Here is a 27,794-nt window from a genome sequence, read left to right on the forward strand (position 1 = left end):
AAAGTGCACTGGGACACAACAAAGAGAACCTTAGTCTCCTGGCCTTTCTGGAGGGCTCTGAGCAGGAGGAGAGGAGGCGAGGAAGGCCAGGCCCCATGAGGCAGCCCGGCAAAGATGGAGCTAGCAGAGGGACACAGGTGGAGCGTGGTCACAGCGACCTCGTGCACCTGCCGAGGAGCCTGGGCTATATCCCGGCAGCAGCTGGGAAACAGATCAGAGGAGACGTGAAGCAGGAGAAAGACACCAGATCTATGTTTTCAACCTGGCTTAGTTCCAACATGGGGGAACGGACAGCCTGGGGAGCACCAGGGGCCAGACGCCCTGGGGAGGCTGTGGCTGGGGTTCAGGTGGGACAGAAAGGGAGGAATCTGAGACGTATTTAGTAAGGCAGCTAAGCTCACCACTATCCCACCAATGCTGAGACCTGTTTAGGAGGCGGAATCAGTGAGATTCGGGGAGGGGACGACTGCAGATGTCCCAGCCTGGACGACGGAGAAGATGGGAATGCCATTAACCACATGGCACACAGCAAGCTAAGCAGGTTTGGGGAGAGGTCAGTTGATCCCAGGTGCTGTGGACACACAGGTGGCCAGCCAGCACAGGTGGGAACAGGGGACCAAAGATCAGGAGAGGACTGAGGGCGGATGCAGACGTCTCTGAGCCGCTGGTCTATTTACAGCTGAAGCATGAGGCAGGAAGGGCTAACGCAGCAGAACCGAGGCTGCTGTCCTTGGGAAGGCCTGCTCTCAGGGTGGCCCTGAGCCAGAGGCTGGGCCCTTGAATGGTAGGCCACCCTCTATGCTGACATAAAGCTTTCCCTAATGGATAAGCGTGGCTCACCGTGCTTAAACCATTCGCGGTTTCTGCTGAACACCCGCTTATTTTCTGGGAGTCTGGAATTTTGGTACGTGCCCAGTAGAGGGTGTCTATGTGACCAGCCCCCAGTAAAAACCCTGAGTGGTCACAACTCCTTGCTTGAGGAATTAAGTGTGTCCATCTGACTCCACAGGGAGAGGATTCTCGGAAACTTGCTCCTGCTTTCCTCCTGACTTCGCCCCCTGCACCTTCTCCTTTGCCAGTTCCGCTCTATATCCTTTCACAGCAATAAATCTCAGCCATGAGCGTGACTATGTGCTGACTCCTGTAAGTCCTCCTGGTAAATCATCCAACCTGGGGCCGGTCCTGAGGACCCTGACACAGAACATATTCTAAACAGAGTATACATTGAAGATCCTAGACCAGTAGTCTTCAAACTTTTTTAAAGCAGTGGAATTCCAATATATAGAAAGCTTATAAGTGAAGCTGTTAGTGTTAATTTATTCCATTCGTCAGTAAGATCCATAAGCACAGAAACACACCTCCCGTTCACAGTGGCACCCTGACACCTGGCCCCATGCCTGCACTCAGTGGGATGCTTTCAATAAAGATTTTGTAAATAGAATTAAATAATTTAGGTTCAGACGTGTGAAATTTACTTAATATGACACCAGCCAACGAGAACAACAAAGCTAATGTGATGAACCAAAAAAAACACACCCCATACTTGCAATTGGGAGAACCCTACAGACAACAGAGAAGCCTCATGCCAGCTCCGCTTCCACGCAAATCAGAAATCAACAGAATCTCAGGAACACCCTCCTCTTCTTACCGACTCGTCGTCTGGAAGCAGGAGTGTAAGCCAACCAGGAAGGGGTTGCTGGATGCTTGCTCAAACACGTGCTTCTCTGTCTGCACCCAGTCGATGTCCTGAAACAGAAACCAGGAGTGGTAACGAGGCTGCTGAACATCCCTCACAGGCATCCTGGAGAAGGAGAGGCAAGAGAGGAATGTCTCTCACCTCCGCTTGTGGAAAGACAATGCAGAGAACAGAAAAGAAAAATGCCATTAAGAAATATATCTCCACCACCACCATCTATTATCATCCACCATTATCATCATCATTATCAGCACATCTCACCATCATCGCCATCATCCATTATCATCATCAATCACCACCGTCTCCGTCACCATCACCATCATCCATTATCATCATCACCACCGTCTCCGTCACCATCACCATCATCCATTATCATCATCACCACCGTCTCCGTCACCATCACCATCATCCATTATCATCATCACCACCATCTCCGTCACCATCACCATCATCCATTATCATGTGCCACCTTCACCATCATTACCACCATCTTCATCACCACCATCACCATCTTCATCACCACCATCCATTACCACCCCCAGCACCATTATCCAACATCTGTCATCATCATTTATCACCATCTGCCACCACCATCAAAGCCACCATTGCCAGCTGTGTGTGGCCTCTGGGCTACAGGCTATCCGTGCACTGCCTCATGTGTTCCCCATGGCAGCCTTGGGAGGTTGGCATTATTATCTCCACTTAAGACATGAGGAAACGGAGGATGGAGGGCTAAGCAGATTCCTCTCTGTCCCACACCCGTCTCCCAAGCACCAGCTCCTCCCACCAGCTGCCTCCGTCCAGTTCACGCGAGAGCTTGGGGAAAAGCTGCAAAGTCAAGTCAAGTTTAGGGTCATGACGATTCCCTATCTTTGGTTCCACTCCAACCCCAGAAAGCAGAGCTGGATGAGGTTCCCAAAGCTTCCAAGGTTAAACCCCTCATCCTAGGGTCAGGAAGGCGGGAGGGAAAGGGCTATGTCCAAAGCAGGGCTGCCTTCCGCTGAAGGTTTGTGGAGACAAATGAGCGGACTCTCAGTGGGCTTCCCTTTAGCGGGCCAGAGACCGGCCAGTTCCTGCTCCTTGGGCTCGTCCTGAGCCCCCGCTCTTCTCTCCCCTCTCCCCCAGGAGACCCTTGAGTGGAATGGCCTCAACCCCATCTGTCCCTGCGAAGGATCCCCAGCCCCACCTCTCCCCAAGCTCCAGACCTGCTCATGCCATGCCTGCTCAGCATCTCCACTTGGGCCTTGCACACTGCAAAGCAGGCCTCCCCCAGCACTCTCGACCAGCCCCGCCATCTGCTCGCCAAAGGTACCCGGGCGTTCAGGCTGAAACCCCTGGGGGGTCGCTGAGAGTGCTCTCCCCACCCCCCGAGATCCAGGCACCAGGGCTTCCACTGGCTGCGGCTGCCTCCTTCCTACTGATAGATTCTGAGCCTGTTTTAACAAAGCGCTGCAGACGGGGGCTACAAACATCACACATTTATTCTCCCACTGTTCTGAGATCGGAAGTGTGAAATCAGGGTGTCGGCAGGGCCTCCATCCCTCCGAAGGCCCTGGGGGGGGTCCTTCCCGCCTCTCCCAGCTTCTGCGCCCCAGGAGCTCCTCGGCTCACCTCCCTGCCTCCATCTTCTCCTCAACTCCTCTGTGTGTTGGTCTTTTCCTCTGTCTGTCTCAGATCTTTCTCTAAAAAGACACTTGTCACTGGATTCAGGGCCCACCCAGATAACCCAGGATCTCCCCAGGATTCTTAACTACATTCTGCAAAGACCCCGTTTCCAAGTGAGTTCGTGTTCACAGGGTCCGGGGATGAGGGTGTGGACATCCTTCTGCTGGCCGCCACCAGCCCCCTGCAGTGCCCGTGGCACTATGTCCACGGCCCAGGTGTGTGGCCACGGGACACCTGCATCTCTCACAGACATGCGCACAGACACCCACAGAGACCACCTAAAAGTCCCCATGCCTGCGTGTCTCGGCCCCCAGGGGACGATCTGAGGATGCAGAGAGAACAAACCTAAGCAGCGGCTCTCCTCTGAAGGCCTTTTCCCTCGAGGTTCTGCAAACTTAACCTCATACGTTCCATTAACTTTGCAGCCAAGCCAGCTGGTAGGCTGGAAAGGGGGTTTGGAACCATCTTGAGGTGCCGTGGACCAGAAGCAGAGATGCTGGCAGGGCACCACACCTCTCAGAGCCTCAACTTCCTCAGCTGTAAGGTGCGGACGCTACTACCCACTTGCAAGCTCAGCATGCAGGGCTGAGGGGCCAGTGGGTAGTCTGTGCACTGCAGAAATGCACCTTGCTGGGAGGGCAAGTGAAAGCTCAAGTTCAGCCCCAGCTCCACCCTCCAAACCATGAGCCTGGGCCGGGGGCGGGGGAGTGGAGCCAGGGGAACCCTTCCGGTCTGGTGGCTCCAAGTCACCTTATGTGCTAGCAGCTGCTTAGTAACAACATTACTGTTCTCTATATATCAGTCTTTTCTCTGCTCCTAAGAGCTATGAACCTGCATTCAGGTGTGAAAGAAAAAGATCAAAAGTCCGTGAAGCCAAGGAGCCCACGAAAAGATGCTGCACATCATCAGTCATTGCGGGAATGCAAATCAAACCACAGTGAGATACCACCATACCCGCTAGAACGGCGACAATCAAAAAGCAGAAAATACCAAGAGCTGGAAAGGATGCGCAGACACCGGAACCTGCGCATCGCTGGCAGGAACGTAACCGGTGCAGCTGCCGTGGGAGACAGTCGTGGCTCCTCAAATAGTTAACACAGTGTTACCGATGACCCAGCAATTCCAGTCCTGGGAAAACACCCAGGAGAACCAGAAACAGAGACAAACACACACCCGCACAGGAGCGTTCACAGCAGCCGTGAGGTGTAAACAGCCCAACGGACGGATAAACCAAATGCGGAATATTCATAAAATGGAACACGATCTGGCCATAAAAAGGAAGGCTGTTCTGACACATGCCACAATGCGGATGGGCCTCGGAAACACGCTCGGTGAGAGAAGCAGACACAAAAGGCCACGTAGTGTACGATTCCGTTTCTATGAAACGTCCAGAACAGGCAAATCCACAGACACAGAAAGCAGATCGGTGGTTTCGGGGGCTGGGGGAGGGGGACGAGAGCGACTGCTCAGTTGGGACGGCGTTCTTTTTGGGGCCTGAACACGCCCTGGAGCTGGATGGCGTTGACGGTTGCACAACGTCGTGAATGTGTAAACGCCACTGAGCCGTGTGTTTTCAAACGGTCAAAGTGGCAAAGTTTATGTGCGTTTTACTTCAATTAAACGAAAAAAGTCCAAGAAGGCAGAATTAAGATTCAGCAAAGAAACCAGGACCCAGAGTCTGTGCGCTCCCTCCGCGGGAGGCGGCTCTCACCTCATCGTCATGGACCAGCTCCTTCTTCACCACTTTCATGGCGTAAATCTGATCATTCTTCTTCAGCCGCACCAGCAGGACCTTGGCGTAGCTCCCGCGCCCGATGACCCTGATGAGGTCGAAGTCCTGCAGCCCGAGCCCCTGAGAGATTTTGATTCCATCCATCCCATCGATGACCGGCTTGAGGTCCTGCGGGAGGGGAGCACCAAGGGAGAGAAAGTGAAGGCGGAGCCCGTGCGGGATTCAGAGAATCAGGCGTCGGCAGAGGCCCCGTGTGCCCCAGAGCTCAGAGCCCAGTTCTCTCACGAGTCTTGATTCTGTGTCCTGGACCCTCCACCACACTTGAGGTAAAAACCAAGAATTAAAGACTGTACAGCTTCTGATGGAAGGAGCTAGAAATCCAAAAGCTGTTCATTTCCCCAGGCCGAGGCCCTGTCACCAGCCACAGGTGGCCCCTCTACGAGCGACCTGGGATGCACGGGTCTGGCCTCACCAGGACACGCTGAAGAGGTGATCACAGGCTCACACGCCCCAGGGCCACCTGGCACTCCCTGGTATATAATATATAATGAAGTATACCTAGCTAATTCCTGCCGAGCAGGCACTACGGGAAACACACAATGAAAGAGAAAGGCCATCCGATTGAGAACACAGGCCTCCCTCCTGTGAAGTACTTCTGGCAAGGATATTTGTGGTGAAGAAGAGAGGGAACTAAGTGTTCCTGGCTCATTCCAGACACAGAATGATCAGACAGAAAATATAGAAGCCGGGTGTGTGTGTGTGTGCATATGTGTGCTTGTGTGCATGAGTGTGTGCATGCATGTGCGCGTGTGCACACATGTGTGTGCGTGTGCATGTGTGTGTGTGTGTGTGACATTTACTATGGGAAAGGTGTGGGCTTCGCAAGGTGGAGCTGTTCCCTGAGGTTTGACAGACAGAGGCTGAGAACACTAGCTGGGTAACCATTTCCTCGCTCAGGAGCATAATCTGTTGTGTCTCATTTATCACCCAGAGCCCATGAAGGACCAAAGAAGACAAATTGTGATATTGTGACCTATAATAAATACAGGGGCCAGCCCGGTGGTTCGCACATTCCGCTTCTCGGTGGCCCAGGATTCACTGGTTCAGATTCCGGGTGTGAACATGGCACCGCTCAGAAAGCCATGCTGTGGTAGGCATCCCACATATAAAGTAGAGAAAGATGGGCACGGATATTAGCTCAGGGTCAGTCTTCCTCAGCAAAAAGAGGATTGGCAGCAAATGTTAGCTCAGGGCTAATGTTCCTCAAAAAAAAAAAAAATACATAGCTGCTCTATGAGCCCATTCCTGTCACATTTAGCTCCCAAAACCATAGGAATTTCTTAAGTGACAAGAGCCATAAAGGTGTCTTTTGTCATGTTAATGAGGTGACTTTTGGAAAGCATCGAAGGATGGGGCCCGTTGCCAGGGGAACCAACTGTGGGATTGGAGGGTTGGAAATTCAGTCCCTCCCATCCTACCTCTGGGAGAGAAAAGGGGCTGGATGTAGAATCTATCACCAAAAGCCAATGATTTAATCAATGATGCCTGTGTGATGCCTCCATGAAATCCCCCCAAATTTTGGATGGGGTTCAGAGAGCTCCCTGGTTGGTGAACTCGGGGTGATTCAGGGAGACTGGGCCTGAAGCTCTGCGTGCCCCCCGCAGACCCTGCCCTGCGCATCTGTTCCATCAGGTGGTCCCTGAGTTGCCCCAGTCCGTAAACTGGCGCCCCAGTGAGTTGAATGTTTCTCTGAGTTCCGTGAGCCACTTTAGCAAATGAAACGAAGCTTTAGGGGACGTCGTGGGAACACCCAATTTGCAGCTGGCCGGTGAGAAGCATAGATGAAGACCCAGACTCGTGAGTGGTGTCTGCACTTGTGGGGCGTCTCGTGGGGCTGAGCCCTTAACCTGTGGGATCTGACGCCATCACAGGTGGATGGTGTTAGAATTGGGTTAAACTGTAGGACACCTGGTCAGGGACCACTGAGAACTGAAGAAGCGCTTGGTGGTGGTGGAAAACACACAATGGGAAAATAAAGTAAGGCTTTTGTGCAAATAAAATTTAGCAAAAATTGCAGCTCAAAAGCCAGCCCTGGACCCACTCTGCTGTCTGGGCAGAGAGGGTGCTGGGGAGACGGCACACACAGCAGAAGACAATGCCAGGGTCTGGACCCCAAAGAGCCTTTGGGACAGCAGCCTCTGGGACATTCGTGAAGGACGTGCCCCAAGCAAGACCCAGCTAAGGTGCGCAGCAGCCTGCGCTTCCAGAGCCAGGTCCTGGGCTGGTGCGCCCCACTCTCCTCGCTGCCCCCTCTCCTCATGGCCCCCTGACAGACCGACTTCGTCATACCACAGGCTCCATCCCCCAAAGTCAGAGGGCCCTGGGCCCTGTGTGAGGGGTGCCGGTGGGTGCCAACATCTAGTTGCTTCACGAAGCTCCAATTTCCCAGCAATGGGACCCCTGTCAGGGGATGGAAAACAGTCTAGAAAATGAAAAAAATGCAAACACTGGGAGCGAGAGGAAAATCAAGTTCCTAGTGAATCCGGCAAGCACCGACCAGTGTACTCCTGACCCTGGGCCGCCAGCCACAGACACGCCTGAAACGGGGCGAAGGACGAAACCACTCCAGGGCAAGTACACGTGGTGATCCCCGTAGGCAATGCCAGCCATTAGGAGGACCGAGAAGATGCAAAAGGCTAGTATCCCATCTCCGGGGACCAGCCTCCCACACTGCTAAAAGCATAGGAGCATGGCGTTTCCTTTGTGGAGGTTGCGTATGTTCCCTGTGGCCTGCTGTGACGGCCTCAGCCACCCTGTGCTGATGTGGAAACAGCCACACAAACGGTCAGTGCTGTGGCAAGCTTCCCATGTGCCAGGCCTGGTGCTAAGTGTTCATACAAACGCTCTTGGTTTACCCTCACGAAAAGGGGTAATCATTACCCAAACTCGACAGAACAGGATCCTAAGGTCAGAGAAGTCCCCTGACCCAGGCTCAGACCAGGCCTGCCACGGGCTCACACAGACTCAGCCAACAACACCCCACCCTCCAGCTCTGCATCAGCGTAAGAATCGTACAGTAAGCACCACAGCCTCAGCTCTGAGATCCAGAAAAGGCTCATGTTTTGCCATATTCACGTACCCTCTGCCCATCTAGCTATTCAAGGTTACCTCTGTAAATATTTGAAAGACTCCACGGGATTTCAGCCCTAATGCTTCAGTGTGCAACATCCTGGATGTCCACAAGATCACACCCTCGTTTAAGATGAGCGACAAGACTTAAACATGCCTAGTTCATATTTAAATTTCCATAAATGCCCCAGAAATGAGCTAATGAACTTCTAAAAAGGATGTTGGAAATACCAATGAGTCATTTTAGACACTCACCTCAGAATCATCTTTAATGCTGTCATGTTTCCGGGTTGAAGAAATATAAGCAACTAGTGCAGAGAGGAGGAAAAATGGATGTTACGGGTACTGTCAGCGGATGGGCCAAGACACAGGGACCCCACAGACCCTGGTGCCTCTGCAGACACAGTGGCCCAGGCCAAGCCAGTGGTGCTCAGGGCGCATGCATGGAGCAGCCACATCTGACTCAACTAGAGTCTTAAGAAAATGCAGCTTCCTGGGCCATACCCAGACCTGCTGACTCTGAACATCTGGGGGTGGGGCTTGGGAATCTGCATTTGTGACAAGTTTCCCCAGTGATTCATCTGAAGTAACTAGTCATAAGATTTTGGTGTCTAGTCTTCCATACCTCATTTTTTAGAGTATGCAGATGGACAGATGGATGGATAGGTGGGTGGGTGGATGGATGGGTAGATGAGTGGACAGATGGATGGATGGTGATGGATAGATGGATGGATGGTGATTGATTGATGGATGGATGGATGGATGGTTGGTTGGGTGGATGATTGGGTGGATAATTGGGTGGATGGGTGGGTAGATGGATGTTTGGGTGGACAGATGGATGGATAGATGGATGGTTGGGTGGGTGACTGGGTGGAGGGACGGGTGGATATTTGGGTGGATGGATGGATGGTTGGACAGTTGGATGGGTGGATGGGTGGATGGATGGTTAGATGGTTGGATGGGTGGATGGGTGGTTGGATGGAGGGGAGGATGGTTGGGTGTGGGGGCTTGTTTGTTAGGAGTCTCCTTTGTGTGAGGTCCTGTGCTAACTGCTTTATGTTCTGTGGTCTCATTTCACCCTTCAAGGGCTCCTAGGGGACGGAACTCACATTTATCAAGTGAGGGCCAGGGGTCTCACACACCCTTGTAATAGTCCACAGAACTGTGGGAGCTCAGAGCTGGGCCATCAGTCCAACTGGTATTCAAAATCTCCCTCTGAATGCTTCTTAGCACTAAAAAAAGTCTCCTACACACACGTGCGCGTGTGCACACACACTAATCCCACTAAAGCCCGAGAACCACACAACAGCACACCATGTGCACAGCAGCTACCCAGGAGGCCTTCCCACAGACATCAGCTCTGTGCAGCAGCCGACTTGTGGGAGGGAGCTGGCCATGGTGGCTACTGCAATAAGTGCCTTCTAGAGCTCCTGAAGTTGGCAAGAGAAATCCTTACCCCTGGACTCCCAAGGCAGCAACTCACAGAGACGTGGGTGTCCAGCAAAAGCCACCCCGCCCCGCCCACCTCTGCCTGGGGATGAGGGGAGGCCCTGGAGAGCACGTCCCCGGCCCGTGGCAAGGCAGCCATGTTAGCCAATATTGACCCCCGGAGAGTGGCTGGGATCTAGAAAGGATTCCTGGTCAGAAAGGGGAGGCGAGGAGGCATTCCAGGGTGAGGAGAGCCGGTGCTCCGCCAACGGGAAGGAAGCAGCCCCTACTTCCATGGGTCTCCTCCGAGGGAAGGTCCACGTCGTCCTTGTCATCTACTGCAGGTTCCTGGGAAGGCATGACAGGATCCTGCAGAGAGATGGGCGTTACAAAGCGACCATGTAAGCTTCTACAGACGCTAGTGACTTTTCAAATCGCCTATTATAATACACTGTAACATGTATCAGAACACCCTGACACAAATACAGCTGTTACATTACTGCACTGAAGCTGGAAAGACAAACAACGAAATTACCTGTCATTCCACAGGCAGAGACACCTCAGGCTGTGACCTTTCCAGCAGGTGCTTTATAAAATGAGTGTTTTTATATAATTCTTGGTTGCCTCCCCCCAGACTCCCACCGCCATGTCATGCGCATCTGTCAGCGGTCAGGCACGGAGCCCCGTCTCTGGCTCTCGGGGTTCCACAGGGCTGACGTCATAATTGAGACAGCTGCCTACTGGTGGACATCTAGGCTCCAGGCATTGGCATCCCTCAGCCCCTAACTGACTGCATCTTCGGGGCTCACCTCATTTCTTAGGCTAACGTGGACCTAGGGGGTCAAAGGATATGTGTGCTCTTATGGTTTTTAGCAGCCACAGCTGAAAGGACCCCTAGAAAGACTGTGCCAATTCACCCAGCACCAGTCTGCATGGGGACACCCATGTCCCAGTGCTCTGCCACCATCGGAGTGAGACCCGGCTTCAGACTCTGCTCCTGTCCTGTGAGAGGTGACAGCCCATCAGCCCCCAGAGGTGTCTTTCCCGCTCCTGCTCTGGCAGGACGCAGATGAGTCCACCCTCCTGCCCTGTGCCTGCCGCACCCAGAGGGATTAATCGTTCAGTCTAGGCTCCCACTCATGTGCACAGCCAGGCCTGCATGCTCAGTAAGGAAAAGTCCATCAACAACCAGCAAAGGGCCTGGACGCTTCGGGTCCGCGATCACCAGCTGGTGGTGAGGGCACAGCCCACCGCCCGGGTGCTCTGACTCTCAGAGCAGCATGGGGCTTCCACCTCTGCCGCTCCACAAGAACTGCCTCACGACCAGGGTACAGACGAGCCACTGCTTACCCCCTGCTCCCAGCCCAGAGCCACAGAGGAGCCTGCAGGCCCCCCAAGAGTGCTGGGGGCTCTCAGGGCTCGGGAAGAAGGGTCCTGTCCCAGACCGCTGGCCTGGGCCATCACTCTGCAGCCCACAAGTGTGCCCTCCTCTTGTCTCATCAGTGTCAGGGACAGTGTCAGGACCCCACTGGGTCAAGAGGACCAAGGGTCACAGGGTCAGCGTGGACAATGGGCTCAAGGCTGCACTCCCCACCTCCCCCATGCTATCCGAAGCGCCCCATATCCCCCCAGGGCCTTACCTGGCCCACACTCACCATATGCCTGTTGCAGGTCAGCGGGACGAGGACGTGGCAGCGTTTATGGACCAGCAGTTTGCAGTTGATGCACCTGTAGCCCTGCCTCGCGAGACCCCATATCCTTTCGCTGCACTGGCCACAGTAAGCTCTCTGTGGGCAAGAACAGGAGCCGTCAGGCTGGGGGCCCGGTGTCCCCTGAGGCCCAGGCTACACTGAGGGGACTCAGGCAAGCACTGGGGCATAGTGCACCTTCACGGATTTTCTCAAAAGATGACATGGAGCTGCAGGAAGAGGTGACCCTGTCACCTTGTCATATCTGGGCACCAGGCCCTGCTCAGGCTCAGTAGCCCCAACTGGGGTCCAGCCCAAGGTTGGAGGGACCTGTAGCCCCAAGGGGGGCACTGGGGCCCTGCTCTGGGTGAGGGGCAAAGGGCAGGCCGTGTGGGGCAGGGTGACGAGACCCCTCCATGGGCAAGGCCCCTTGCTCACAGGGGCCAGAGGGGGCCTCACAGCTCATGCTGGGCTGTGTGTGGAACAGCCAGGGGGGTCCTGCCTGGGTGGAGTGACCCCGGCTGAGAGGGTGGGGAAGGCCCTTGCCTGACCCTCATCCAAACGTGTCAGCCAAATGACCGGGAGAAAGCGACCCGGCCTGGCCTTCTGCCTCGTTATACTTTTGAATGGCTATAGGGCTGTATGCAATTATCTTGGCTTTTTTCCCCAGTATTTTTAAAGATTTTAAATGGTCGATGTTGTTTTTCATGATTCTAAACAATTTGAAATTAATGACACATCAGCTTGTTTGGGAATCATGATTTTGGAATGTTTCGAAATGCACGAGGATGGACATGCTCAGAAACCCGGTGACATTTGCTATGCGAGACCAAAGTCACCTTCACGGTCATGTGACGTGTGCATGTCGACAGGTGCTTGTTTCCCATTTAGAATTTTCCCCAGCCATAACTGATTTACAGGTTTTAGCCCTCTTCTGCCATTTTTAACAAATTTCTCTCTTTTGAGAGAGTCTCAAATTACTCCTGAAGAGGAATAAAAAGGAATACAAGGGCGCTAGCCACCTGAGCTGAGTTCACGCAAGAAAACAGATCCAGTCCTGAGAATGCGAGGGCAGGCGTTGCAGCCAAGCGAAACAACTAAGGCGCCAGCCCCCCTGGGACGTGCCTGCTCGCGGGCCAGTGGGCACTGAGAAGCCACTTTCTCAGCAGAGAAGAGTTGTGCTTGGAAACCGGGGCCGAGGGAGCCCCCTCCCCACACACAGAGCCTGTACGTCCTGGTCAAGGTAGTGGGGCCAGCACCTGGGACAGTGCCCAGCACACAGTGGACACCAACAAATGTTTGCTTCAGACAAGTACACACACACACACACACACACACAGAGCCTTTAACTTTGGAAAAAAAAGGAAAAAGAAAAGAATTTATTCCAAGTCCTCCCTGTTGCCCAAATCGTCCGCCCCACAAGAAGCCAAACACGGATCGTGGGCTCCATCTGGGAATGGCCTGAATGCAACGGACAGCGGTGAGGGCCACGCAGGGGCCAGCCACAGGGGGCCTCCCACCCAAGACCTCCGACTCTGGCCAATCCAGTTTAACACCAACATTGGCGTCTTTGCCCCAGCAGGGCAACTGCTGAGCACACATGCACAATTCAAGGAAGGAGCTTCAACACGAAGACTGGCTTTCATTCTCTTCTGAGTCTGCTGTCCTGTCCGACACCGTTTATGAAACCATTAAAAAAATTCACGTTTTTAGTGTAACGTGCTAAATGTGTGCAGCTTCCTCTAAGTCACCATTTAACACTTAATCTGCAATGCTTGGGTCATATTTAGAGGCAAATTCACAGGCTTTGCAAATTAACAAAGATTCCTTCTCCTAAGAGTTCCCCCCAAGAGGGGCCGGGCCGGGACAACTGCTGACCGATGGCAGCGTGAATGTGCCACGTGTCAGCACCGACTACACAGAGACCCCATGCATGAACTCCTCAGGAGAGGCTGCCACAGACTAATGGGGTAAAAATATTTTTAACTCTCTCTTACAGGCTGTCACATTGGTTCCGTGCTCCTATTTTCAATCACTGGTTTCAATTTTCCAATCGTACTCAACACGTTTCAAACGCAGTCGGTCTACACCTCCGGTCTGGGTTTCTGCTGGTTCTTGCTTGTTGATCCTCTGCTCCCTGTCCACGCACAGTGTTTCCCGCTGCAAGTTGTGGCTTTTGACTGTGAGCTCAGACGTCCTGTTCGTGTATCTGTGGAAATCCTTGAGGCTGGGTTCTTTTTCCAGCCTCCTGGGGGTGCTGCCCGGCTGGGCCTGCCCAGCTGCGTGGATTTGGGCTACAAGCCTGTGTGAGGTCCAGCTTGAGGCTTCAGAGTCTCAGGAAGAGTGTTCTCTCTTCTCTTCAGAAGAGGTACAAGGAGCCATTCTGCTGCCCTGGGGAGGAAGCCTCATTTCCCCTCCATCCTCTGCATCCCTGATGCACGGTGTCGGGGTTCTCATACTAGGCCCCAAACCTGCTCCTCTCACAGCCTTGATCATTTAGCCAGTGGTGACTCCAACTTTCTGGTCTAGTCTAGTGATGGGCAAGCTACAGCTGTGGGCCAAATGCGGCCCATCACCTGTGTTTATAAATAAAGTTTTATTGGAACACAGTTGCATTCATTTAACTACCGTCCATGGCTGCTTTTGCATTCTATGGGCGGAGTTGAGTAGTTGCAACAGAGACCTCATGGCCCACAAAGTCTAAAGTATTTGCTCTCTGCCCTTTACAGGAAACCCTTGCTAAGTGCTGTTCTATCAGTTGTTCAGACCAAGAAGCTCAGGAGAAATCCTTGACTGACATTGCCGCTCCTGGGTAGCATCTTCAGAATGGGTCTCTCTGCCCCGTCCTCGCTCCCAAGTCTCTTCCCCACGAGGGGCCCAAGTGAGCAAGTTGACCCTCTGCTTCCTGTCCACTCACATTGAAGGCCAAAGTCCTCGGACCGTCCACCCAGCCGGCCCTGCAGCACGAGGGCCCACAGGACCGGCAGAAGCTCCTCCAGCAGCTCCAGGCCGGGGGGTGGAGGGGAATATAAAGTGGGGTGGTTTAGGCCCCTGAGTGGGGTCGCTTGTTACACAGCAAAGGGAGTAAGAGTAGGTTAGATACTGTCCCCACTTGTGAGAACAACACTGAGCTGCTCTTCCATATACGCAAACCTTTGAACCACGGATTTCTTTCAGACAGATGTGCTGCAGACAACCACAGGATAGGAGCACCCTAAAGCCACTGACACCTATTTCCCACTCGGTTTCCAGAAAGCAGGGGTCCACGTCCGCAACCTCCAGGAGGAGTGGACCCCACTGCCGCACACACAGCAACACTGAGCTCTAACGACTTTTTTTTTTCTTTTTTGAGGAAGATTAGCCCTGAGCTAACTACTGCCAGTCCTCCTCTTTTTGCTGAGGAAGACTGGCCCTGAGCTAACATCCATGCCCATCTTCCTCTACTTTATATGTGGGACGCCTACCACAGCATGTCGTGCCAAGTGGTGCCATGTCCGCACCGGGATCCGAACCGGTGAACCCCAGGCTGCCAAAGCGGAACATGTGCACTTAACCGCTGCACCACCGGGCCGGCCCTCTAATGACTTTTAATGTCTTTGACTCTGACGGGAAAATGTCTTGTAAGTCATTGATTACCAATGAGGGTTAAGCCACCTACATTTATGAACAGTTTCAGTACTTATTTAATTAACCATTTACATCCTTATCCGCCTTTAGACTTTTAGCATTTACCAAAAAGCCAATTTCTAGGAGCTCTTTTATACAATAAACACATATATTGTTCTGATCTCTTATTCTAAGCTTTATTTGCTACAAACACTTTTCCTGTACGTTTTTACATCTAACTTGTTTGGAAACTGCAGAAACCTGAACAAATACGTGGCCGAGTCTAGAGACCCATGTCCCCTCTGGTCTCCCCACCCAGTCTGTTCCCTGACCCTGCATCGCTTCCAGGTTTTTATGTTTATCTTAAATTAATCCACTTGTGACTGACTTTGATGCGAACAAATGCCCTGGACTCCTCCCTCCCTGGAACCACAATTAACCAATTGTCTCGTTAGCATTTATTGGTCGGTCCCTCTCTCCTTTATGGGGAACGCTCATGCCCCAGAGTTCCCAGGGCCAGGCTCTGACCATTAGTTCTGTTCTACAGGCTGGGCCTCCCGTTGTCCCATCCATGTCACCAGGGCCCCTCTCCTGGGACAGAGGCTCCCTTCTCAGCTCCTGCCCAGAAACCCTCCCTCTGGTTCACCAGCTGGACTTCTCTCGTTGTTCTAGAAGAGAAGTCGTGTCATGCATGACTAAAGATCTAGGCAGGAAGTCTCAGGATGGTGTGACTGACGCCCACTCACTTTCCGTCCTGGGTCGCCAGTAAGCAAACGTGAGAAATGATCTCTTGTTGGCTTTTGCCCTTAAGTCTTGCTGATTCTGGCAGAACCCAACTTGCACTTCCAGGAGACAAGTGGAGCTGCAGCAAGCAGCCCTGTAATTAACCCGGAGTGAGCAGCGCCGAGCCGGCCTCCAGGGGCTGCAGGACATGGGCCCAGAACCCGAAGACAGCAGGGGTGCAGGCACGCCTGCCTCCCCATCTGTGAACAACTGAAGGACCGAAGAGTCAGGGGTCTTTGGGTCGGCTCGCTTCTCAGCCTCTCTGTGTTTGTGACAACCCGCTCACTGGCACTTGGGGGGCAGCTGAGCATCTGTACTGGGGTGGGGGTGGGGCTGTAGTGGGAACTGCACCAAGCACCTGCTCCTCCACGGGGAGGAACAGCCTGTGCCCACTGATTTTGGGGAGGGGGCGCAGGAGGAGCAGGCAGGGGGCAGAGAGTGTCAGGGTCTGCACCCTGCCATCAGAAAACTGGGTTTTTCTTCCAAAACTCTGCAGGGTGGGAAGGGCCAGGCCCCTCTGTGCTGCCCGGGCCCTGGCCCAACTTGCTGAGTGGGTGGGCTTCTTCTTGGACTAGTGAGTCAGCCAGTAATGAAGGAAACAAGCGTTTCACTGAAAGCTGACATGGGCGCAGGGCTTCCAGAATTCTCTCTCTGGTATCCTGAGGGTGGCTTGTCCCATCTGCCAAGGACCCCTCTCTGGCCAGAACGGAGCCGGCGCCCAGAGGCACAGAAAGAAGCCAGCTGGCTGCAGAGCGAGGAGGGGCAGCGGGTGCCTCGCCTCCTGGGGGCTGGAGGTTTCTATCGCCCCACACTTGCAGCAGCCAGGCTTTATCCTGTCCGTCCGGTTGGCTCACTGCAAAACCTCATGTCCACACCCAGTCAGTCGGCCCAGAAACATGACAAGGGCCCATCAGTCATGTATCCTTCGCCCTCTCTCCCCAGCCCATGGCAGCACTTGGCACTCGCTGTCCTCCCACAGCTTCTTGCTCCATGATGTCTGACCTCCCCAAGGCATCCGATCGATATGTCACAGACCCTGCGCTCTCCTGCCTCCCAGCTGGCTTCCCAGGGTCCCTCTCATTGCTGATGGGCACACCCCATTCCTTCCTGGTCCCCAGTGCAGCGCCCCCAGGTCTCGCCCAGTTGACTCTCCTCCTCTCATTAATTACAATAAACAAGTAGTGTGTACCCACTATGTGCCAGGTGTGGGGACACAGCCTGAACAAGGCAGAGTCCCTGTGCACGCCCAGTGGGGAGATGGCACACACTGTGAGGAACGTCAGGAGCATACGTGAGTGGAAGGGACAGAGAAGGGGCCACAGGGATGGACATTTGAGCCAAGATAGAAAATAAGGAAGAGCATCAGCTCTGAGGATGTAGGGGAAGGAGGGTGGGCCAGGCACGGCACTCAGCACGTGCAAAGGCCCCCAGGAGAGCACGTTCAAAGGTACCCAGGTGAGCACGTGCAAAGGCCCCCAGGAGAGCACGTTCAAAGGTACCCAGGTGAGCATGTGCAAAGGCCCCCAGGTGAGCATGTGCTTGGCTGCTGTTGTGGGTGGAGAGATGTCCCTCAAATTCATGTCCGCCCAGAACCTCAGAATGTGGCCTTATTTGGAAACAGTGTCTTTGCAGGTGTAGCTAGTTAAGTTAAAATGAGGTCCTACTGGAGTGGGTGGAGCCTGATCACAACTGGTGTCCTTATGAGAACAGAGACACGGAGAGGAGAAGGCCACGTGAAGACAGGCAGAGGCTAGAGTGCTGTAGCTATAGGCCAAGGGACGGACGCCGCAGCACCAGGAGCTGGGAGAGGTAGGAAGCAGCCTCCTCTAGAGACGTCAGGGGGCATGGCCCTGCGACACCTTGGCTTTGGACTTTCAGCCTCCAGACCGTGAGAATGAACCTGTTTTCAGCCCCGAGTCTGGGTGCTTGTTCTGGTAGCCCCTGGACACTGATGGTCCTTAGCCAAAGGCACCTCCCCTTCCATCGTCAAATGGAACAACTACAAAGCCACGTGAATCACGTCGTTTCTAGAGAACGGAAAGATATCATGAAAAGCAACAATGGAAACTAAGCTAAAACCCTGGGGAACGGGTGGGCAGTGCGGTCAAGCGGGTGGCAGAGACTGGGGGGCTGTCTGGAGCTTCTGGGGTTCCCAGGAGACCCTTGCAGCCAACAGGAAACACCGGGTGCAGTACAACATGCAGCCTGGTGTTCTCTGATAAATGCGCAGGCCTGCTTCTGGACGCCAGCAGGCCGGGACCTCAGAGCCAGGGGCCCTGAGGGAGGATTACACACCCAGGGACGGCCCGGGGTCCCTGAGACACTCAGACCACCTTCGTCGAGCAGCCACCATCTGCAAAAAGACCCGAACTGGAACCTTCACGGGCCCAGGAAGCCTTGTCAAAGGCTCATCCGTGATGGAGAGAGGTGTTTCTGTAACCCGCTCTGGACAGCCTGTGCGCTGAGTGAGCCCAGCCTGCTGGCTGCAGGAAGCACTCCCCCGCTCTCTGCACACGGCACGCGGATGGCCCTCGACTAGCGCATCCCCAGGCAGCGACACTCACCCTGTTAAAGCGCTTGGCTTGGAAGAGATGGCCGTTGGCGCGGTACAGCTTCCTCCATCTTCTGGCTCCACGGCGGTAGATGGATTCTAGAAAGGATATGAGAAAAGTGTGAGCAGCAGCATAGCGGCCCGCTAGCCCCACTCCACCACGCAAGGTGTAGGCGGGAACAGGCCACTCCCGTCCAGGTGGCCAGAGCCGTGGGAAGCCGGGGCTGAGATGACAGCATCCCTGGCGGCCGCCCCGCCTTGCCTCTCCTCGCATGATGCTCATGTCACAGCCATGGCTGCTGGAGATGGCAGCCCAGGTGGGAAGAACAGAGACGGGGGTGCCTCGGACCACAGCTGAGCAGCCGGGATTTGCCACGAGGACGCCGCCCAAGGAGGGTCAGGCAGTAAAATCATCCGAGGCCCAGCATGCCCACCGCTCCTTTTCCTTTCCACCTTCTTCCCTCCGGGTGTGAAATCCAGGCCCCTTTTCCACACAGGGACACAGTTCAGACAGCCACGAGCTCACGTGATATTTACGGTAAACGTCACGGAGGGGCAGGGGCTGCGGCGCCAGATCCACGGCCAGCCTGGAACGCAGCGCTCAGCCTGCACCACTCCACCCCCCGGCCGGACACGAGGGAGCGCCCGCCGAGCCTCCCTCCGCCTGAGGAACCTGGGAGCAGAAGGAAAGCAAAGCAAACGGCACACTTATGCTGAATCGCAAGTTACCAAAAATGTCGCTTTCACAACACGCATTCAATAATTCAAACTTCTGAGGAAGAACACCGCTCATTAAAAATGCCAGAGCTAAAAGTATAACGAGAACGGTTGGTTTTATTCTCCCTTAAAATGCTTCTAACACTGCGCCTTCAAAACCCTTTGAAACGAACGTATGTGAAACAAAATATCCAGGATACAACGGGAAGCTTTGTGCTTTTATAAAGTTCTGCAGTAAAAGCGACTTTCATGAGAGTCATGGAAGCGCCACGGACATACTAATGTGGAAATTGTAACGGAATGTTTTTAAAATAAGCAAATTACTAGCTCTGGCTGGAACCTGCCGAAATCAGGTCATGGTGACCGCAAACCCTGCTTCTCCCCTTCAGTGGGAGACGGAGTGAGAAACGAAGTCCGGGCTCCTCCGGGAGCAGGAGCCCCGAAGCTGGGGGGCGGCTGGGGTTTCGTAGAGGCCCAGGTGTTGCCTGGTGGGCCCTCAAAATTCCCTGCCGCAGGCTCTCGGCCGACACCCAGAGAGAACAGGGCCAGGCTGGAGACGGCACGAGCCTGCAACCCGCCCGCCCCACCCACCTCGGAGTCCACACCTGGGCCTTCAGGCCTGCTGGCCACGGAGGGCAAATACCACTGGGAGCCACAGCACCCTCAGCGCATCCGCCTCTCAGCTCCAGAGTCCCTGGTGACGCCTCAGGGCCTCTGCCCAGATGGCAGGGTGCATCCTGACACACCTGGTCCTTCTAGCCACCTGGCTTGATTTGGGGGAAGCTTGGCCCACGGCGGGGCCTGCTAACGTCCACAGGACTGACCCTCCCTGTGTGGCATTCACAGCCCCTGGCTGTCCCCGCAGAGAGTAACAAGGCGCCGAGTGACAGAGATGGACACCGAGACACAGGGAGAGCTGAGCTGGTCAGACAGCAACACACCAGCACCAACACTGCTCCTTCTCGAGCCCAGCGCACACGCCACGTGGAAGTCTAAAACTATGCCCAACTGGACATCCTTTATTTTGATTGAAACCACTGAAAATAAGAAACTCAAAGACGTCCTAGCCCAGGCCAAAGGGTATGAGGGGGCCCACAGCAGGCTGGACACACTCATCAAGGGGGCAGGACAGAAAGCCCTGTGTGACCCTCACTGGTGTGGAGCATGAAGGCAATAAACCGGACCCCTGCCCTTATGGACTGAATGTTTGCCACCCCCCAGATTCCTGTGCTGGAGCCTAAGCCCCAAGGCGGCTGCACCTGGAGACGGGGTCTCTAAGGAAGAAAGCAAGGTTAGATGACGTCATGAGGGTGAGGCCCCCATGATGGGACCAGTGTCCTTAGAAGAGGAGGAAGAAGCCAGAGCTCCCTCATCACCAGTGAGGACACAGCAGGAAGGCAGCGTCTGTGAGCCGGGAAGAGAGGTCCCCCCAGGACCCAACCCCGCGGCCCTTTGATCTCAGTCCTCCAGCCTGAGAGCCACAAGAACCCGCCCCCAGTCTAGGGTACCGTTACGGCGGTCGAGCAGACTAAGGCACCGTCTCACTCCATACACACATTTGTCCCCTCACAAAATAAGGACTCAAACATGAGAAGGAAACGACAGCAAATTTTAGATGGAAATATAGGAGAAGATCTTAATAATCTGAGAGGGAGAAAAATTCTGAAAACATAAAAAGCACTAGCAAAAAGGAGGCGGGGACACTTGTGAGTCCACTGCAGTGAGGACGGGTGTCCGTCCAGAGGCCGCTGCGCAGTCTGTCAGCGTACAGGCACGTGACGGCGCCTCCTAATTCAGGCTGCGGAAAGAACTTGTACAAATCCACGAGGAAAAAGCAACAGAAACATGAACAAGAGATAAGAACAGGTGTGCTGCTGAAGAAAGATGGTAAACGAGATGACCAGAAGCTCCACCTTGTGAGCGATCAGAGGAGCTCACCAATCGCCTCGGTGCCTTTCAGATCTGAGGACTGGCCCAAGTTTGTCTCCCCAAACACTGTCAAGGATGTAGAACAACCAGAAGCTGCTTATTCTCCTAGAGATGGGCTAGATCGGCACCAAAAATATCCGCAGAGAGGAACACTGGCAACCAGTGGACCCAGCAACTGCACCGCTCCTAGATCAAAGCCCGAGAGGAACGGGCACACGGGCTCGGGACATTCAGGAACGTCTGAAGATGGCCAGGCGCATCGACAGGTGCAAGTGTGGCTGACAACGGAATCGCGATTGGCTGTAAAGCCCAACCTCAGGCCTCAGCACAGGTGCATCTTCGAAAAGCAAATCACACACACAAAACGACAGAAAATGATACATCAATATATACAAAATGGGCTACGTGAAACGATGCCATTGCTATAAAACTGAAAAAACAAGCAAAATCAACAACGTATCGTTTCAGGATACAGAGTCAGGCGATGAAACAGTTCCAGTCAGTGAATGACCAACGCCAAGTTCAGGACAGTGGCAGCCACCGGGGACAGTGTGCGGGGTGCATGGTGTGGGCTAGCCCTCTCCCTGGACTGGCTGCTAAGGGCACGCGTGTCCACCACCTTGTCTGCTTTGTAACGCACATGAGTTACCTGTTCTCAGGGGGCCTCAAATGCTACATTAAAGGACAAACAATTCAGATTGCAACAACACAGAGGGAGGGACCAGAGGCTATAAGAATGAGATGGTTATAAACTAATTTCAAACATTTCCCTCAGACTCATCGGCAAACAATTCCACCTCATTTTTTTAACTTTAGGGAATCATTTTTAAACTTTTTGGGAAGGGGACAGGTGCTGAATTTTATTTCAAATAAAGCATATCAGATTTTTGTTTTTTGTGGGTGAGGAAGATTCGCCCTGAGCTGACATCTGTGCCAGTCTTCCTCTGTTTTGTAGGTGGGACACCACCACAGCACAGCTGATGAGCGATCTGTAGGTCCATGCCCGGGATCCAAAACCGCCAAGCCCAGGCTGCTGAATCGGAGCACGCAAAGTTAACCACTACGCCACTGGGCCGGCCCCGGAGCAGATCAGATTTTTAAAAAGAAACACAGAGCTCTAAGTCTGCAAAGAAAGGCCCTGTTCCCCGCGGCTGGCGTGGCCCGAGGCGGCCCGTCCTCCCGCCCTGCTGGCTCACACCCTGACTGACGGGACGCAGCGTCTGGGAACACGCGCTCTACACCGAGCCAGGACGTGGGTCAGGGTGGTCGGTCAGGGGGCCGTGGGACAGACAGGACGCTGCTCCCGGGCCACAGAAAAGTGACAAGTGTGAAAGGAAAAGGAGGGAGGGGTAGGGACTAAAGCGGACACAGAGCAGGGAGGAGAGGCCCCATCCTGCACAACTGGCCACAGCCCTGCCAGGCCCACCTCACGATTACCAGCCCCCGGGAGGGTTAGTGCATTTCTGGTTGCACGTGGGACTGCCGTATCACATCAGTCATGAGTGTGACCCTGGTGCTTTAAGTGGAGACTATGTATGGTTTCAGGGAACATGCATGGGTGCCTCTTGGCAAGGGGTGGAATGGGATGGTTAATTTTATGTGTCAACTGTGCTGGGCCACAGTACCCAGATGTGGTCAAACATTATTCTGGATGTTTCTGTGAGGGTGATTCCAGATGAGGTTAACATTTAAATCAGCAGAATTTGGGTGAAACAGATTGCCCTCCATAATGTGGTGGGCCTCACCCAATCAGTTGAAGGCATGAATTGAACAAAAGCCTGACTTTCCCCAAGCAAGAGAGAACTCTGCAGCAGACGCCTTCAGACTTGAACTGCAGCGTCAGCTCATCCTGGGTCTGTAGCTTACTGGCCCACCCTGCAGATTTGGGGCTTGCAGCCTCCATAACTACGTGAGCCAATTCCTTATAGTAAATCTTTCTCTCTATACACACACAACCTACTGGTTCCGTTTCTCTGGGGAACCCTGACTCACACTGGTATTTTCCATCACCCCCCCCCCCCCGCCCCATGCAGAGATGGACCCCGGCAGCACTGGACGTCCTTGCATCATCTCAGGCAAAGGTGGGGGAAACCCCCCGGGGTGTCCCACCCACGCCCACATCACAACCTGGAAAGTGGGGGCCAGGTGAGTTACAAGGAGCCACAAAGGACAGCAGAGCCTTCCCCACTTTATACAACACAAGTGGTTTTATTTTGATGTACTTTCCAATTTACAGACAGCTGCAAACACAGTACCGAGCGTTCCCATACAAGCTGCCGCAGCTGCCCTCGTGCTAACATCTGGCCCCCAACACATTGTCAGGACCGAGATAGACGCTGGGGCACACACAAACTCCAGCTTGAGCTGGCGCCGTCCTCAACTTCCTTTTTAAATAAACTTTATGCTTCAGAACAGTTTTAGATTCATGGACAAACTGCAGAGAGAGTATCAAGTTGCCACAGACCCCAAACCTGGTCCCCCCGACTGTTAACATCCCACAAGCGTGCAGCGCGTTTGTTACAATCAATGAACCGACATTGATCCGTTATCATCAACTAAGGCGCATCCGTACTCTGATTCCTCAGCTGACCCCTGACACCCCTCTGTACTGGGATGCCACCCTGGACCCACACGCTTTGGTCCTCACGTCTCCCTGGGCTCCTCTGGCTGTGGTGGTTTCTCAGACGTCCCTGGCTTGACGACGGTGGCGGTTTTGAGCTGTGCGGGTCAGGCGCTGTGTCGAGCGTCCCTCTCCTGGGGTCGCCTGGTGTTGTTCTCCTGACTGGACTGGGGTTACCGCCTCCTGAGCCCCAAATCCCCTGAGACCTGCCTTGAAATCCACATTCCCACAGTGGCGACCCCCAAAACCCCCAAAACTTCAACTTCAGGCTCTACTGGAAGGTTCCCCCAGGGCAGGGCTGCGCTGGACGCAGTCGGATGGTGCCCGCCTGGCTTTCTGCAGCCCTGAGCTCAGAGGCAACTGTGGGGCCAGGGGGTCCAGCCGTCTGCACCCCCCGCAGCCAGGGCCATCAGCCTCCTGGGCCGTTGCGTCAGACAACAGTCAGTTTCAGAATTCCAGTTTCTGCCCAGAAAGCCACAGTCCCTACTCCAGACCTGAAGTGACAGCCACTGAATAAAAGAGAAAAAAGGACACATGTCCCAGGAAACACGTGTGTGCAGGCGCTTCCGAGGGGCGGGGGCTCTGGGGGAGCCGGGCCCCCGCACACCCTGGCCGGGCCGTGTGCCTCGCACTGTGGCGCCACCTCCTCATTTCCACTGACCTCAGCGGAGGAGATGCCCATGGAAAAACGGTCCCAAAGCCAAGCCGGCGAGTGGGAGGGGACTCTGCAGGGAAGCCCGGGCCCGGCCCTCCACCGCAGCCCCGGTGGTTCGGATGGCTCCCCCAGGCCACTTGTATCAAGGCCGGGCTCTGGAGCAGGAGCTGCTCGGAGCCACGTGCCCACTGGGGACCTCGAGCGCATTTCGTCACCTCCCTGGGTGCCCGGGTTGCGCGGGAAGGACAGCGGGATGGTGGAGAAGCCGTTGGCCGGCTCCTAGCGGCTCTGGGGCATCTCAGCCTCAGCTCCAACGCCCTCAGAGCAGCTCTTCGCTCGTCTGTGCGACTCTATAATTAGGAGGCAGGAATTTTAACGAGCTCGGTTTCTATGGCAATCCAGCATCTTGAGGGCTCTGACAAGGCAAAGAAGACACACTTAAAAAAACCGAGCCGAGAGCAACAGGCTGTGCAACAAACCACACACCCCCGACTTGGGGACGAGCGTGGGGTGTGCCGAATTTCCAGAGCAGGTCGGGGTGGCGTTCGAGGCCAAGCCTGCTGTTTCCTGGAAACAGAGCCCCCAGCCAGGTGACCAGCACAGCACAACGCCCCACACCGGGGCGCATGGCATGGGGACAGCCAAATGCCTTCTCTGGTGGTCCCAGGTCGGCGACTGGGCCCCAAGCAAGGCCCAGGAGCCAGTGAGGTGCCCTGGGGAGGTGGGAGGTGGGAGTTGGGGTACGGCCGACAGGGGATTTGGGGCGGAGTTGGTGCTGCTGCCTCCGGGTCAAGATTCCTCCCGGGTAGTGACTTCCACTGGGTTCTGCGTCCCGGAGGGCAGGGCCGCCTGTCTGTCTCCCTAGGACAAGGGTCAACCCCGGCTCATTCTAGGCGAACACGACACAAAAGTGGCCGTGAGGAAGAAGAGCGTGCTTGCAGGGCTCAGTGCCAGGACTGTGTGCAGGGGCGGGGGTGCCAGGGGAGGTGGGTGGCCAAAGCCCCCAGCGCAGCCCTTCTCGGCATCACATCGCCCACGGTGTCCAGTTCACGGTGCACTTACTCCACGTCCCCTGTTCTTACCAACCCACGTCCACCAAAAGGCTCCTACCACGGGCTGCCGTGCGACCTTCTAGAAATGGGGTTTGGGGTTTTGAGTGGGACGTTAGCCTGGCTCCAGGGAATGTACCTGGTGCAGCTGGGAAGCCTGGTGGCCACACTGACTGGGGATCCTGAGGGACAACAGAGTGTGGACAAACGCATGGTCACAGGAAGCCCGCTGGGAGCTGCACGGCTCACCCGCGTTCATCTAGCGGCTGGTGCGCCCCTGACAGTCCATATGGCCTCATGGCAACTGCCCCTTGCTCCATGCACCGGGGCCAGCTGCTGTGTGCTTCAGGGGGTCCCGGGCACTCATTCCCCACAGGGGCCGTTCCAACAAGCACTCGATTACTCCTTCAGCCCCATGGGTCAGATCGGCCATGCGGGAGGCGTTCTAGGGGCTGGGGCTGCCACAAGCAGGACTCGAGGTGGGATGGACACCTTGGCTAGACCTGAGGGCAGGAAGGGATGGGCAGGACCCTGCCGTGGACCTGAGGTCAGCCGCCGTCCTGGGCACACAGGCAGCACGTCCCCCCGAGGGACTGTCTCTGATCCCAAGGCTATGCTCCGGCTTCTTGTTTCCCTGCCTCCCTGGCAACAACGTGGCTGAAAGTGGGCTGAGCGCTGAGTGGTGAGGGACAGAGCAGCCTGGCAAGGGCTTGGAGCCGCTGTGCAGGAAGCCAGCTGCTGGGGGACGTGGTAGCTGTCTCAGGCCACGTCGGCCATGGCCCCGGCTCCCACGGAAGCAGCAGGTGCCCACTTCTCCCCACACTGTAGGGCCTCCCCTCCCCACGGGAAATGGCCTTTTGCAACCATAGCACCACGAAATGTAGGCAAGAACAGGCAGCACCCCAGGCCCTCGACTGGCCGGACGGGAGGGAGCTCTGCGCACTGCGTCCAAACGTCACATGCATCTGTGCAGACCATTGGCACCCGACAGGCACTCGGGACACGACAGAAGGGATGTGGCCCCCTTGGAGCTGGCAAAGTGGTAAACACGATAAATATTTAAACTGTCAAGCGCCAGCAAAAAGGACAAGTCAGGTGGCCAAGAGACTTTGGAAGGGACAGGAGGGGCAGTGAGGCGCTGGGGGCTAGCCCACTCAGGGGTGGTGCTGTGGGGCAAGGCTTCACCGCCCCGGGGTGCGGGAGTCACTGTCAGTCTGAGCCCGGCTTTCCTCTCTGGAAGAAAGTGGGAGTGTCACTTCCCGCCTGTGGGATGCTGCCTCAGCATCCGCCTGCCCTCCGCATGTGGTCCTGATGCAGCCCTGAAGCAGGGGCACTGCCCTGGGGGGAGCTGACCTCATCTGCGTCCAAAGCCATCAGAGAAGGGGGACCTCCAGTGATGCCATTGGTCCAGGGCAGTCATGTGACTGAAATGGCCCACTCAGGCTGCAGAGAGGGGCTTCCCTCTCAGGCCGGGGCGCCCCCTCCCCTGGGACGGGGGAGCAAGGACACACGGCCCAGTCGCTGCAGGCAGGGTGGACATGGCGGGGGCCAGCCCAGGGCAGTCTCCACACATGAGGATGCCAACGGAAGACAGTGAGTGAGCCAGTGCCCGGTTCGTCCACCTCTGGACACATTCCATGGGGCCATCACTTGGGGCAAGCTGCCCGTCAGCTGTAGCCACTGGGGCCTGCCAGAGGACCTGCCAACGCTGCCACCCAGCAGCACCACCACCGAGTGCCAGGTTCCAGGCTACACCATGAGGCGCATCTGTGGCAGACTCTGGTTCGGAAGCTGAAATTGTCCAAAGGCCATGAAACGGAGCCTCTCCACCGAAGGGAAGCCGAGGAACAGGGTGGCACTCAGCGCCCGTCTCCCTGGGCCTCGCTGTGCGGGAGGGCGCCGGCCCCCGGCTGCTGAGGCTCTCCCCAGGACAACCTGTGGATCCAGACACCCCACGCGCACAGCAGCAGGACAAACAGCCAGTCTCACGGAGCTGACCTGCCAGGCACCCTCCCCAGTGCCTAAAATGGACATTAGAACACGCTCTGCAAGATCACGAGAGCAAAAGACTGGGGAAAACTCGGTGGCCATCAACCGGAGAGCAGCTCACGGGACAGCCGGTCAGTGGCCAAGCACAGAGGAATGAGAAGTGCCTGCCGTGGTGGGAAAGGACTCAAGTTCCCTACAGAGAGAAGGGCCGTGACAGAGGAGGCCGCGTGGGCCCTCTGCTGGACAGACGCGTCCTCACGGCCTGCTGGAGGCCTGAGCAAGCCGGCGCAAAGCCTCTTCCAAGGAATGCGGCTCACTCACAAAGGACACAAGGGAAGATGAGCAGGACGCGCCAAGGACGCATCCAGGGATCAGACTTCTGATTTTTAAAATGAGAAATGCTTAAGAAAGGTCTTCCCCTTCCTGGGACGGGTGTCGGGAGCTGCAGGGACCCCACGGCCAGCTCCATGCACGGCCCAGGGCCCAGCGAGCAGCACGCAGCAGGGTTCAGGTCTACCAGGGCCACCCAGACCTAAGACGTTCCCGGTCAGCGCAGG

General features: G+C 55.3%; 1 protein-coding gene across 5 annotated transcripts in view; it reads right to left on the minus strand.

Moving 5' to 3' along the window:
* PRKCZ (protein kinase C zeta) overlaps nt 1–27,794 on the minus strand; it is a 112,148-nt gene that overhangs the window by 19,005 nt on the left and 65,349 nt on the right. For 4 of the 5 annotated variants that reach the window (XM_023635945.2, XM_070261112.1, XM_005607580.4 and 1 more), the window contains 6 exons: nt 18,292–18,377; nt 11,306–11,437; nt 9,941–10,019; nt 8,478–8,530; nt 5,073–5,261; nt 1,649–1,746 (listed from right to left, as the gene is read on the minus strand). In XM_023635945.2, the coding sequence (XP_023491713.1) occupies nt 1,649–1,746; nt 5,073–5,261; nt 8,478–8,530; nt 9,941–10,019; nt 11,306–11,437; nt 18,292–18,377 (637 nt within the window). Of the gene's footprint in view, nt 1–1,648; nt 1,747–5,072; nt 5,262–8,477; nt 8,531–9,940; nt 10,020–11,305; nt 11,438–18,291; nt 18,378–18,540; nt 18,805–27,794 lie in introns of those variants that run through there. The other variant, XM_070261113.1, reaches the window with a different exon arrangement.

This window comes from Equus caballus, chromosome 2 (genome assembly GCF_041296265.1).
Source record: "Equus caballus isolate H_3958 breed thoroughbred chromosome 2, TB-T2T, whole genome shotgun sequence".
NCBI classification, from domain to species: domain Eukaryota; kingdom Metazoa; phylum Chordata; class Mammalia; order Perissodactyla; family Equidae; genus Equus; species Equus caballus.